This window comes from Malus sylvestris, chromosome 15, assembly GCF_916048215.2.
Source record: "Malus sylvestris chromosome 15, drMalSylv7.2, whole genome shotgun sequence".
In the NCBI taxonomy this organism is placed as follows: domain Eukaryota; kingdom Viridiplantae; phylum Streptophyta; class Magnoliopsida; order Rosales; family Rosaceae; genus Malus; species Malus sylvestris.
The window spans coordinates 10690689-10704545 of NC_062274.1; the positions used below are offsets into that span (position 1 = coordinate 10690689).

The window sequence follows — 13857 nt, forward strand, 5'->3', positions numbered from 1 at the left end:
TTACAAAGTATGGGCTTTAGTGTGAGGCCCAAATACAAGGCCCAAGGCCCAAATATACGAGGCCCTAAATATGGTATAAACAGTAGTCCCCCAAGTCTTCAGTCAAGAGAGTCTTTTGGCTGGAGACTTGAAATTCAGTCCATGTGTGGGCCGAAGTAACTGATGCTCGATATGAGGCGGTGCCCAATCTGAAATGATGCTCAACTAGAAGTAGCACATGTTGTGAGGCCGCTTTGCTTGTAGCTTATGTTGCCTTGGTTGGCTTGGCTTGTGGCGTTTGAAGGTGAGGGAGTCCCTTTTATAGAATAAGGGTTCACTCCTCAGTACATGAATAATGGGTGCTCTCTAATGAAAGTGAGGGATTCCCTTTTATAGAATAAGGGCTCACTCCTCAATACATAAGTGATGGGCTAGAGTCCCCCAAGTATTTTTCATGAGTGCTCTCTAAAAGTGAAGGAGTCCCTTTTATAGAATAAGGGCTCGCTCCTCAATACATAAGTGATGGACTAGAGTTGATGCTCGCGGCGAGATGGTTGCTCAGTAGGCGGCGATGCTCTCTAATGGTGGTGAGGGAGTCCCTTCTATAGAATAAGGGCTCGCTCCTCAATACATAAATCATGGGTGATCTTTCAATGAAAGTGAGGGAGTCCCTTTTATAAAATAAGGGTTCGCTCCTTAATACATAAGTAATGGGTTAAGTCCCCCAAGTATTTTTCATGAGGCCCAGTTGAGGCCCAATATCCCAATATATGGTGTATAGTGTAGTCCCCCAAGTCTTCGGTCAATATAGTCTGTTGGCTGGAGACTTCAAATTGAATCCATGTATGGGCCGAAGTGGCGGTTGTTCGGAGGCGGTCTTTGTAGACCATGCACTGAAGCTTTGTAAGTGAAGCTTTGCAAGTGAAGCTTTGAAGCTATAGCTCTGTAAATGAAGTCTTTGAAGCTAGAGCTCTTGTAAATGAAGCTTTTGAAGCTAGAGCTCTGTAAATGAAGTCTTTGAAGCTGATTGACATGAGTGATGCTCATGAATGTTTATGTTTGATTGACATGAGTGATGCTCATGGATGTTAACATGAGTGATGCTCATGAATGTTAACATGAGTGATGCTCATGAATGTTTATGTATGATTGGATGAGTGATGCTCATGAATGTTTATGTATGATTGACATGAGTAATGCTCATGTATGACTTGAAGTACTGGGCGTACTTTTGATCACCTGGTTGGTGGTAATAGCGGCGAGTTGCCGAATAATTGTGGAGTACTGGGTGTACTTTTGATCACCTGGTTGGTGGTAATAACGGCGGGTTGCCGAATAATTGCGGAGTACTGGGCGTACTTTTGATGACCTGGTTGGTGCTATTTCAGGCCTATGGGCCTTTGCCCTCCACAACATGTCAGCCCATTTGTTTTGGGCTTTTCCTTTTTTTTTTTTTTTTTTTTTTTTTTTGACCCTCTGATGGGGTTTATACATATTACCCTCTGATGGGGTTTATACAGATGTCTCCGAAAGATAATAAAAATAAATTACATGGTGAGGTGTTTATTCCTTGCTTTTGCAGTGTTTTTCTGCTGCCCTCTCTCTATATCTTCACCTGGTAGACAGAAGAAATCATAATAATAGAAAAATCTTTTGTTTTTCTCTTTTGCTTTCTGCTTTTGTTTTTTTTTTTTGCTTTCTCTTTTCTGCTTTGTTCCCCACTGCTTTTCTGCTTTTCTTGATTATGGGGTCCTCCGACTCTAGCACGTTCTCACCATTTTCGTTGTCGGTGGTGTTACCTTGCTCCTTCAAAACTTTACCAGACAGCAAAATATCTTACTCATACTCCCATATTAGGGAAAACATCAGAAAGATCATAAAATGCTTGGAGGTCCGACACGTAATGATGACAACAGAAATGGAGTCCTGTTCATGGGTGGGACACGTAATGATGACAAAGTAAAATAAAAAAGGAGGAATCTTATCTCACTGTCAAGTTCATCATTCTGTCATCTGCAAAAGTCTTGAGCTGCTCAAGAACGGAGATATTGGAAACGACGGACTGAACCGCGACCTTATGGATGACAGAGGGATGTTGAACCTGATCAACCATTGTTACTTGCCCTTCGGTGGTGCTGGATGCGAGGCGTGCCTGTGATCCTTCGGCATCTCAAACTTGGCGAGGACCTCGAGATCGACGAGGCTCATGGACATGAGGCCCAAGGTGAGCTCGGACATTAGCACCGTGAGCAGCATTAGTAGTATGATGACCACTATGTGAATGAAGAATCTACTGATGCAGCACTCGTACTTCACCGCCATTGAAGCTGGAAACGGACGACGCCGTTTTGGTGTGTAGCATCCTGACACCCCTGCTCCTCCGATACAATCATATGTACACGATCCTCCCCAGCTTTGCCAAGAGCCTACTGACATTGCTCTCGCTCTTGGGCTCAGGCTCCTCTCCGATCGACGGTGGACCCTCCTTCTGACCAACTAAATTGAGCACTGAAACAACCTAGAGGCGCTGCTTCTTCTTCGAGAAATTCTGATACAACGCCTTCCCAATCCCCGAAATGTCATTCTTCCTCGCTCTCATCGCAGTACCCTAGGCCGTTGTCGTCTACGATGGAGCCTCGGACCTCTTCCCGTCGTTTGGCAACGACTGCGTCGTACTCGTCGTCTCCGACGGTGTCGCAGATTCGGTCCTCCATTTGGAAACCCGCCAGTTTCAGATCGGCGACCGCCATGACAGAGAGTTTTGAGGCATTCGAGGGCTCCGGCACGGGTCGACGCCTCTGGTCCTCGATTCCGTCGCCTACTGGTGATCGCCGTCGCCTGCTCGTCGTCCACCATTGACTGCGTGGTGGTTCTCTGTGTGAGTGTCAGTGGTTCTGGGTCTTCGATTGGACTGACTTTCCATGCGATTATTACCGTAAATTTGTAATCTTTAAGCATTTTGAGCCTTGGGGCTGGGTTGTAGAAGTGGATCTAGTCGTTAGCTCTGAAAATTGGACTGACTCGGCTGAGTTATACTTGTTTACTCACTGAATCTTTGGTAACGGAGATTTTTCATGTTGTGGCGCAGCATAAGAAACAGGACACTGAATAAAAGCACCCCAATTGCTACTGATGTCAAGAACTTGAAGAAAAGCAAACACTTCAATGGAAGTTTTGGATTCTTGGTTTCTGCGAATTTTGCAAATCCACGGCGGAGGTGAAAAAATGAGAGAGAAACCGACACAGCTTTTCGTGTCGATTCCCACAGACGGCGCCAAATGTTGATGCACAAAACCGAATGGTCTTGGTACAACGTAAATTTGACCGTGAATCTGCATGTAATGTAAATGACACAAGATGTATCGTGGTTCACCCCAAGGTTTGGGCTACGTCCACACTGAATATGTATTTATCTGAGAGTATTTGTGAGAGAAGGAACTCTGTGAGTGAAGAGCTTTGAGAGGGGGTGAGAAGGCTCCAGAAATTGGCCTCCGAGAGTGAGAGTGAGCTCTCTCTAGAATGAGGGTAGGAGTCCCCTTTTATAGAATAAGGGGCTCCTCCTCCTTTACAAAGTATGGGCTTTAGTGTGAGGCCCAAATACAAGGCCCAAGGCCCAAATATACGAGGCCCTAAATATGGTATAAACACTATTTTTCTGGGAAAGTATACAGGTTTTCCAAAAAGGGGTTATAATTGTGGATTTATGAAATGATTTGGAAAAGCTTTATTTTCGCCCACTCACGTTTTCTGTTTTTCGCCCCTCCAGGTTCTAGTTGATAGTTGAGGCGTTGGTGGCCTACGAGGACTGCTTCGGCATTCTGACAGACTAAGTAAATGTAGGATTCACCCGAGGGTGCTGTAAAATAGTTATGGTCCTACTTGACTGCACCTAGACGCTTATGCTCTGTTTATGTGTGTTTAGTACACTCTCATGCACATAGAATGCTAGGTTGTAAATAACTGCATTTAGTGGTTTTCGTTGACTCGTATTTTATTATTAAATCGTTTCCGCTTGCGTTATGGTTACGTCACGCTCACGTGACGGCCAGCACGTCCTAGTCTTCGGGTTAGGGTGTGTCAATTATTATAGTATATATAATTATTATAATTATTATAGTTAATTTAATATATATATATATATATATAATTATTATAGTTTTTAGGGGTATAAAATTGTTAAATTAATATATATATATATATATATAATTATTATAGTATTTTTTTAGGGTTATAAATTATTAAATTAATATTCTGCTTATCGTGTATCGTGTTACCCACGTGTATACCCGAACAAACCCGTTATCTTAACAGGTGCTTATCGGGTTACCCGATAACGACCCGTTTCGTTATTGTGTCGACCCGAACACCTGTTAATTTCGTGTCGTGTCGTGTCGGGTTATCGGGTCGTGTCAGGAATTGCCAGGCCTAACTATAACCACAGACAGAGTGAAATTCTCCATAGTCTTTCCAGATCCAAAATGAATGAATAACCTAACTTACTAACAGTTTTTACTTTAAAAAAAAAAAAATAAATAAATAATGCAAAAGCCGGTTCAAACAGTATAATAAAAAGAAGAAACAAGATAGCAAAGCGTTCGCACTTTGAATTTATCGATCGGCTTGTGTCACGTAATAGTAATGATAATAATAATAATAATAAATGCAGCTTGACTTTGCTCTCACTGATTCTGATGTGTATGAGAGCGGTCTTTATGAATATCGTTTTAATGCAAGTTGCTTTAGCCATATATAATAATATGCCTTGTTTAAGTTGCGCTATAAAATAATCTGCCATGTTCACCAACTTATGCACTTTGCTAGATATTATTTGAGTGGAAGGGAGGGAACTGGGAAGCACAAGAGGGGACCGAGAGGAAGTGGTGGTGGCCTGACCTGGCCATGGTGCGTGAGTTGTTAGTCACCGGCTCCCACTTTGACAACTTTATTTTAATTCAAAATTGTCTGTTGGTCTTTTTATTGTTGGCTGACTTTCACATCCCCATCTCTTGGACTTGCAGCAGCAGCTTAATCTTAATATCAGCTAAAAAAAGTATAAAGTTAAAAGAAAAATATAGAGAGATTACTTAGATAAAAATTTGTAAACTAAATATATATGAAAGTTGATGATTTAATTATTATTTAAGTATTAATTAATGTACTTATTTCTTATAATTTACAAATTTAATCTATTTAACATTACTATATATATTTTAGATGTTGAACGGATGCATTCCCTTAAGAATATGATAATCAAGAACTAATGAAGAAAAATTCAACATGCTAAAGTTAAAGGTGGACTGTCTGTTTGTTCGTATTGTTGTATGCTATGGCTAAGGAATTGACCCTCCGGCCCCTCCCTCCCTCCCTCGAGCAACTTTTTGTGCTATTATCAAATATTATAGCGTCGGAGTCTCAGACACTCATTCAAGCGTGGAGGCGAGTTACATGACACTTTCAACAGAGTATCGGATCGACCGTACCACCGTAATCCTCCGTTGACAATTACAAGATATTCAATATTTCCAGCTAGCTAATAGGAATTGTTACGACCGTACCACCGTAATCATCCGTTGACAATTACAAGATATTCAATATTTCCAGCTAGCTAATAGGAATTGTTAATTTCATTCAAATTAAACGACCGATCAGCATGTGTGTGTGTGAATGAGGATCCTCTCCGGATCATTTTTAGAGGATTTTGGAGATCCTTCATATATCGTACGGTTAAAAATAATAATAATATTTTTTATTTAAAATTAAAATAAATAGTAACTAACAAAAATTGATCATATGATATATAATGAACCAATATTCAACACCACTTGAGAGTTTGACATTTTATAATAATTAACCAATATTCAACACCACTTGAGAGTTTGACACACACGAAAAAGATAGACTGGCACGGCAATTGGCAATATCTACAAGGCATGATATGGACTCGAGGTTGAAAGTTCAAAGTAAGCGCTGCACGCCATCACCAAATTAAGAACAACTAAATGTTAACGACGAGCTGGGTCTACTCTACTATTCTCTCTCTCTCTCTCTCTCTCTCTCTCTCTATCTGGTCTTCTACATTTATTACTATCCATTTGCTCTGCGGCATATATATATATATATATACACAAACGCTTGTGTGTGTATATATTGCAGCAAACACATCTTAATCTCTCATTCATTCTTCTTGCACATTACCTACGACATTGCCTAATTAACGAAGCCATTTCCAGTTTGTAATGAATGGTAGTCCAAGTCTCACGTAATTAATTTCTTCAACCGATCACGGCCGACCTGCAGGTAATTTATACTTCCCACCTCAACAACCACTATACATACACACACACACACACACATATATATATATATATACGCGTGTGTTATCAGTTTTGTATTGATTGGAATCGCATCATCAAATTGCATGTAAACGTTTATTTTGTTATATAGATTTATGCATGCGTCAGTTGTATAATTAGATAGAGATGGAGGTGGTATTATTACATAATACATTAGCTAGCCCTGTTAGAGAATAGTGTTACATGTATGGATTAAATATTGACCAGTGGTTGATCTTTCAAGCTCACGTATCCCAAAGTCGGCCGGCCTACAATTATATGTGGTCGTTTGTGTATACAGGTTAAAGTACTTTTATGTTACTTTGAATGATGATTTATAACAGACTGATCGATTTTTTATGTAAAAGTAATGTGATATGTCTGAAATTAAGATGCGTTAGCTGAATGGCAGCAAATCATGGTTATCATATATATGTCTATCATGAACTTTATATTATTGCTAGCTTCCAATCCATATTATCTTCCAACTTATGATATAAAGGCCTTGTTTATGCTTATCCGTAGCTCCAAATTAGTACAGGTTAGTCTAGGCAGTCATATTTTGGGTCATGTTTATTCAATAAGGTCGATACAAATATCATTGACTTCATTCTGGAGTTGATATGCAAGGTCCACAAAGTAATCCTTATTTTATTATTGTATATTGTTAAAAATTTGTTTAATTAGCTGGCTTTATCGTTTAGTTAATCTGCAGTACTAGTTGTCCTTTATTAATTTATACATAGATGCTAAAATGACGGATGGAGTTTGCTTGTAGGTGAAGGATCAAACCTCTCAACTTGCACTTAAGTTATTGCAGTGATTGCTCTATAAATAGTGGAACTCAAAGTCTCAAGTTTCATCAAGCCTCCCTCAATCAATTGTATATCACATGGGAACCTTATTGGATCATTCCAATATGCATAATGAACACGATGATCAGAGGCAGCTTCCCTATGAGATTGTGGAGGAAATTCTGCTGCAACTGCCGGTGAAGTCCCTCCTTCGTTTCAGAAGCGTATGCAAGCCATGGCTTGCTCTCATCTCCGACCCAAAGTTTGTCAAGTCACACCTCCTTATCCGCTCTACCAAACAAGACGACGATGACGATGATTGTGCTCATGATCATGATGCTCACGGCAAAACTACATCGTCAAGAGCACGACTCTTGCTCTCCTCTTTGTCCCTCCTCCAGTCCGTCCACGTACAAGTTCTCAATACCACTACTATTGATGCACCCGCAACAGCAACAGCAACCTTGCCATCCCGTGGCGACGGTGAAGGAGAAAGTCTAGCAGAAGCAAGGGCAGAAACAGAAACGAAGGCAGAAGCAGCCGGCACAACTGGTGTTAATAGTACTACTAGGGTCGTGGAGGCGGAGCATGAGTACTCTGTGACAATGAGGCGGCCGGTCAAAGACATGAAGATTGTAGGCTCTTGTAACGGCCTAGTGTGTTTGGTGGTTGACTCGGAAGATATGATGATTTATAATCCATCCACCAGGCAGGTTCATGCAGCCCCAAAATTGGCGACAATCTGCGGCAAGGATTATTTCTATGGCTTCGGTTACGATTCGCGCAAGGAAGACTATAAAATAGTGAGGGCCACTTCTTCAAGCAAGGCCGGCGTTTTCGCCACCCAACTTGACATTTATTCTTTGAAGACCAATACATGGAGAGCCAGGTCCGAAACCCTGCCTTTTTACTTTCTGTTCAACCTTGTCGGAACCCTACTCAACGGGGCTCTCCACTGGGCAGTCCGCCGCGGAAAGACTACTGATCAAGCTTACGCAAACGGTGATGATGAGAGGCCTTTCTCAATCGTTTCTTTCGATATAACGGAGGAGACGTACCGGCAAGTTCCCCTACCGGGCGACGGCGACAAAAATTTCTCGTTCTATGGTTTGGGGGTTTTAGGAGGGCGGCTGAGTATGCTTCACAGCCCTCATGGGTCTGATTACCAGGTGTGGTTAATGAATGAGTACGGGGTCAAGGCATCTTGGTCTATTTTCACTACCATTCCGCAGAAGATGGATTCTGAATACCTAGGGCTGATGTCACTTCTGAGTATTTTGAAGAACGGCGAGATGCTAATCCTCTTGCATCAAAGGAAACTAGTCATTTACAATCCGGCAGACAGAAACTTCCGAGCCGTCTTTGCCGGGGATGTACACTCTTCTCAAGTGGCTTTGTACATGGAGAGCCTTGCTTCACCCACCATGAAATACTCCATGGTCAGATAGCTGAACGTATTATCACGTACTTAATTAAAGATAATCATCAGTAATCACAAGGGCGAAAGAAAGAAGAAAATCAGGCTATCCACTATTAAGTTACTATCTTGTCCAAATGATTGTAATATTAATTTGTATCTTCCTCATTATTTCACTTCCAACGTGAACTGGTTTGTTTGCTTATGGGTTGGACTCAAGCCAGTGGCAGTCAAAGATTCACGATATAATTAAATATGTACCTTAAAAAAAATTATGATGTCATGAAGTATATTTTTGTGTTTTTGACTAATATCTAAGATTAAAAAGAATACAATATTATAAAGCACCATAGAATCATTATTATAATACAAATTAAGAGTAATGCTACACTAAATTTTTAAACCATATAATACATCCCAAATAGAAAATAATTACGTTAATTTATACGTAACTAATAATCCAATCAGAAAATTCAAAATTTTAAAAGAAATTTTTCAGAAGTCGCCACACAAGACAGTTGTAGTTCTCAACGAATCAAAAGCTGACGTCTGTCTCCTTTGTTTTCAAACAAGAAAATGCCAATTAAAATTTTTATCAAAACAAAATATCTAAATTGTCCCGATCACACCACCTCGTCAACACCAACTACACACCGACCGACGACCGACGATTTTATAACAAAATAATTACCTCCATCGCCGACCGACGATTTTATCGGTGAATATCTTCTCTCTTCTCTTACTTGTCTTTTTCATCTCCTTCTATTTCTCCACTATTTCTTCGACATGGAAGCTAAGGGATGTTCGGCGTCAACTCCAACCACAGATCTGGTGTCGCCAACCGCCGATCTAGTAGCTGGTCAAGTGATTAAATTCCCGTGTAACCGTGTTCTTCTCCGACGAAGGGAGGAGGATAAAAAGAAAGATATGAGAAAGAAAGAGAAAGGGCAACAGACAGGTATGAAAGGGAGGAATAGGTGAGGTGAAGAGATTTTTCAGTATGACCGGTACATCAATTGATACATCACATGCCACTAACAAATAATATGATATGTGTGTTAAAAAGTTAACAACTCAAAAAATAAATTTTTCTACCACTCATATAAAAATACATAATTTACCACTTGTATTTTTGTCAGGAAAAAAAATTTCCTGTGAGAGTGGGCGGAAGGTTCGAGATCCTATGGGGTAATTTGGAATTTTCAATTAGTATTAAGGATGACGTCATTTAAAAAGATGATATTCTAGGTATCAGATTGCTTTAGACTGGGAACTAGTGCTCCTAAAAAATTTCCTTCAAATTTTATAGACCAAATGATGTGGTTTTTAGATTATTACTTAAATGTTGATTAACGTATTTATTTTTATTAGTGATATTTCATTTATTTCATTTGTTGCAATAAAAATAATGTTAGGAGTCTAAATTTCTAAATCAAATTTACCAACTAAATGATGTGTCACCAATAAGAAATAAGTACATTAATCAATACTTAAATAATAAATCAATCATCAATGTCTACGTCATTTGATTTACAAAATTTAATTTAGACATTTAATCTCCCTAACATTATCCTTACATTAAACCTAATAACTTTAAAATACCTCTCTTGATAAAACAAATTACTATAAAAATGAACTACTTAAAGTATTCAATGATGTGCACCCATATCTATTTTATTGGGAATTATTTAAAAAAAAAATAAAGTATTGAGGTAAGCCAATGATGTGTACTCCTATCTATTTTATTGAGAATTACTTTAAAATGAACTATTTAAAGTATTGAGGCAAGCCAATGATGTGTACTCCTATCTATTTTATTGAGAATTACTTTGAATGTGTTCCTATCTATTTTATTGAGAATTACTTTAAAATGAACTATTTAAAGTATTGAGGTAAGCCAATGATGTGTACTCCTATCTACTCCTATCTATTTTATTGAGAATTACTTTGAAATGAACTATTTAAAGTATTGAGGTAAGCCCATGATGTGTACTCATATCTATTTTATTGAGCCATCTGTGTTTCAACGGAGAACTCTTGTAAATTTGTAATAGGGATTTGTCCCTTGGACATGTCCAGCAGCCGAATAGACATATCTTTTACTAGTGTTATTTTGAGTTGAAACTATAAGATTGCGTTGGTGTGTTGTAAATTGAAAGAAAAATGTTTTATTACAAAATTAATTGGTAATAGGGGATTATGCATGTTAGTATGTCGTTAATGTAGTTTGGATATCACATCGATATTTGATATCAATATATCAATGTAATGTTATTAAAGTGACATTGATTTTCAATAATAATATCATATTCACGTCGTTTGAGTTTATTCGTGTATTATAGTGGGTCAATTTTCTATAACCATATCTTATTCACGTCGTCGTTTGGGTCCTATTTGTATATTTTATGGCAGGTCAAATTCGATTTGCTTGTACTTTTATGTCGGAGGGTGTATTCAATTGATTTGAAGAGATTCCATGTAAAATTTTGGTTCAATTCCTTCGAAATTTTAGGAGAGATGTGAGATTTGTGAATGTTGAAAATACACTACAAAACTCTCCAATTCCCTCAAATTCCTCAACTTTTTAAATTTCTTAAAATAAATTCATAATTGAATACACCTGAAATGTTATAAATTTCTTTAAAATCTTAATAAACTATCTTAAAATCTTGGTTGAATACAAATTGAATTTCAGATAATCATTTAAAATTTTAATTGAATATCCCTAGATTCGTTAAAAGAATTAAAATCCCTCACCATCCCAATTGCATACAACCCTTGGGGCTTGTGTTGGGATTGTGGTGCTTAAAAAAAAAACAGCTTATTAAAAAAATTGGAACATCAAATGTGTTTGGTAAAAAAAAAAAGTTTTTTTTTTCAAAAAAAACTAATACCAATGACAGTAGAAAAGCATAGAAAAACAGAAGCATGGTATATTATTTTTCTAAAAAAAGTGTTTTTTTAAAAGCATAGCAATCAGTGCCAATATAATGAAATTTTCAAATGGCAAGGATATCCCACATATTTTACAAAATTACAATCATTACCCATACCTTATTTTCTTTGACAATTATTATATCAAATTAAATATCATATTAGTTTTAATCATTTAACATATTCACAGCAATTTATATAAAAGTTTATTAAATACTATGACATTTTTTTTTTGTTAAAAACACTTTTACAAAAAAAAAAAAAATTAATCAAATACTCAACCACTTTATTTTACAATTATTTACTCTTACAACACAACAGAAATGAGTTTTTTAAAAAAAAACACAACAATACAAAACTAGATATTAATGTTTCAGACGGAACCTGCACACCCCGCACAAAACTCACGCTTCGCAAAAACAAAGCTATTGGACCACAAAGGACTGCCCAAATTATTAGCCACTAGCCAGCCCAAGGGAGGCTAATCTTATCCGCAATTAAATTACCATTCGCCACTTGCAAAAACAATGTAGCAAAACAAAATGCCAACCGGCGTCCTTGACCACGAATCCCGTTTTACAGTAAAATCCAACATTTTTTTAAAAATTTTATTTTAGGTAAAAAAATCCGAAACATATTAAAAGATGTCTTCATCATTCATCAGGCCATGTTTATTTTAGGTAAAAAAATCCGAAACATATTAAAAGATGTCTTCATCATTCATCAGGCCATGTATGTGGACTTGTGCCGACACCAGCGCTCACATCACGTCATTAGTTTAAGAAAATAGAAAATTAAATTTTAATCTTTAAATAAGATAAGAAAAATATTTTATACAAGATTAAAATTTAATTTTAGTCCCTAAACTCTATTTAATGTCATTCAATGTCTTTTTCTTATATAATTTTTTTTATGAAAAATATTGTAATTTTTAATACACATTTGAATTCAAATGAATTAGTTTTTATTTATTGACATTTTGCATTTAGGCATAATTGGATTAATGATTCCCGTGGTGATAAGGTAATCAGGAATGTGGTGAAAAAAAATAAATTTAAACCCTCGTGGTGAAGTCTGTTAGGTTTCAAGCTCAAAATTAACATTTTCGTCAACTTTCTTTTTAAACCTATTCTGCCTTCATAACCAAAAGAGAAAAATAATCATTTCAGTCAAAGGATATGAATCCTTTGCTCCATGCTTCAATTTCATTCAAAATTCTTTTGTCCACCAAAGCGACTAGATTTTTTTTTTATGCAGAACTAGCCAATCCAAGTAAAATTGAATATTTTAGTTATCCTTTCTTATGTGGGAGCTTTAATTGGATTGCTTGTTTGTTATTTCATAGGAATCTGGATTATGTCAAGTAATAAAACATGGTATACTCATAGGAATCTTGATAGTGCTGCATGGCTACCAGATGTAGAAGGTACCGCTTAATAGTGCCAAGTCAACTAGCTCAATGACCCACTGACCCTCAAACATCTAACAAATGACAGTATTTCATCATCCAAAACAGGACCAACCAAAACTCGGTAATCTTTTTGGTTGGAATCACTCGTCAAGTTGTTCCTGTTCAGGCTCGGAACCTGCAGTTGTTTCTAACTTTCAATTGCCTAATCTTAGGAGGGATTTGACCTGAAATCTTATTGCCGCTCATTCTCATATGATGATTTGTTCATCAACAATGGCATGAACAACGAAGGGAACCTGGAAAGAGAGAGAGAGAGAGAGAGAGAGAGAGAGAGAGAGAGAGGAAAGTCGAAAGTGTATAGGGGGTCGGGGGAGGAGGGGGCAATATTAACGGAGAGTTGACGGAAATTTTGGACTTGAATCTTAACAGTCTTTACCACAAGGGTTTAAATCTGAATATTTTTACCATGGATTGTTATGAAGTTTGTGTTAGAGAAAGCGAGTAAACGCTAGTTGTTACAAAGTTTAGTAAGTGTTAGTTTGGTGGGATCGCATCAATGTCCTCGGACTCGCTCCCGCTGAGGAAATTCGTTTGGATCTTTAGAACAATTCTCGGCTATTGTTCTATCGATAACCTTTTTGCTTACTCCAACCACGAGGTCAAGTTTACTAAACATCGACAATCAATTTTACATCAAATTAACATTTTTTGGATTTAGAGTAGATACTCTTCTTGGGAGTTTCTTTGATAGCAGATGTTATTCTCATCAATTTCCAAAAGGGGTTACGACCATTGGAAATTGAAAATCCTCACAAGATGTTGTGAAATACGAAATGTCTTTGGTCTTGTCAAATCCTATCAGCAGTTCTTAACTAATCTTTGAGCTCAGACCTATTTCCTTTCTGGCTAAGAAACCAATCAACTTTATTGCGATGCTGACGGTGAACGAAGTTCTGACAACGAGGTATTGTCTCATCTGATCGTAGTTCT

General features: G+C 37.6%; 1 protein-coding gene across 2 annotated transcripts; it reads left to right on the forward strand.

Moving 5' to 3' along the window:
* The first annotated feature begins 6131 nt into the window (after window positions 1–6131).
* Window positions 6132–8833, forward strand: LOC126605797 (F-box/kelch-repeat protein At3g06240-like). Of its 2 annotated transcripts, none has more exons than XM_050273235.1 (2): window positions 6132–6276; window positions 7090–8833. In XM_050273235.1, the coding sequence occupies exon 2, from the start codon at window positions 7204–7206 to the stop codon at window positions 8551–8553; it is 1350 nt and encodes a 449-aa protein (XP_050129192.1). In that variant the 5' UTR covers window positions 6132–6276; window positions 7090–7203; the 3' UTR covers window positions 8554–8833. The 2 variants fall into 2 exon arrangements, with proteins under 2 accessions (XP_050129192.1, XP_050129193.1); XM_050273236.1 differs by lacking the exon at window positions 6132–6276 and adding an exon at window positions 6866–6941.
* The last annotated feature ends 5024 nt before the right edge of the window (window positions 8834–13857 follow it).

Coding starts and splice junctions, on each gene's coding strand:
- LOC126605797 (XM_050273235.1), top strand. CDS start 7,204: ATGGGAACCTTATTGGATCATTCCAATATGCATAATGAACACGATGAT.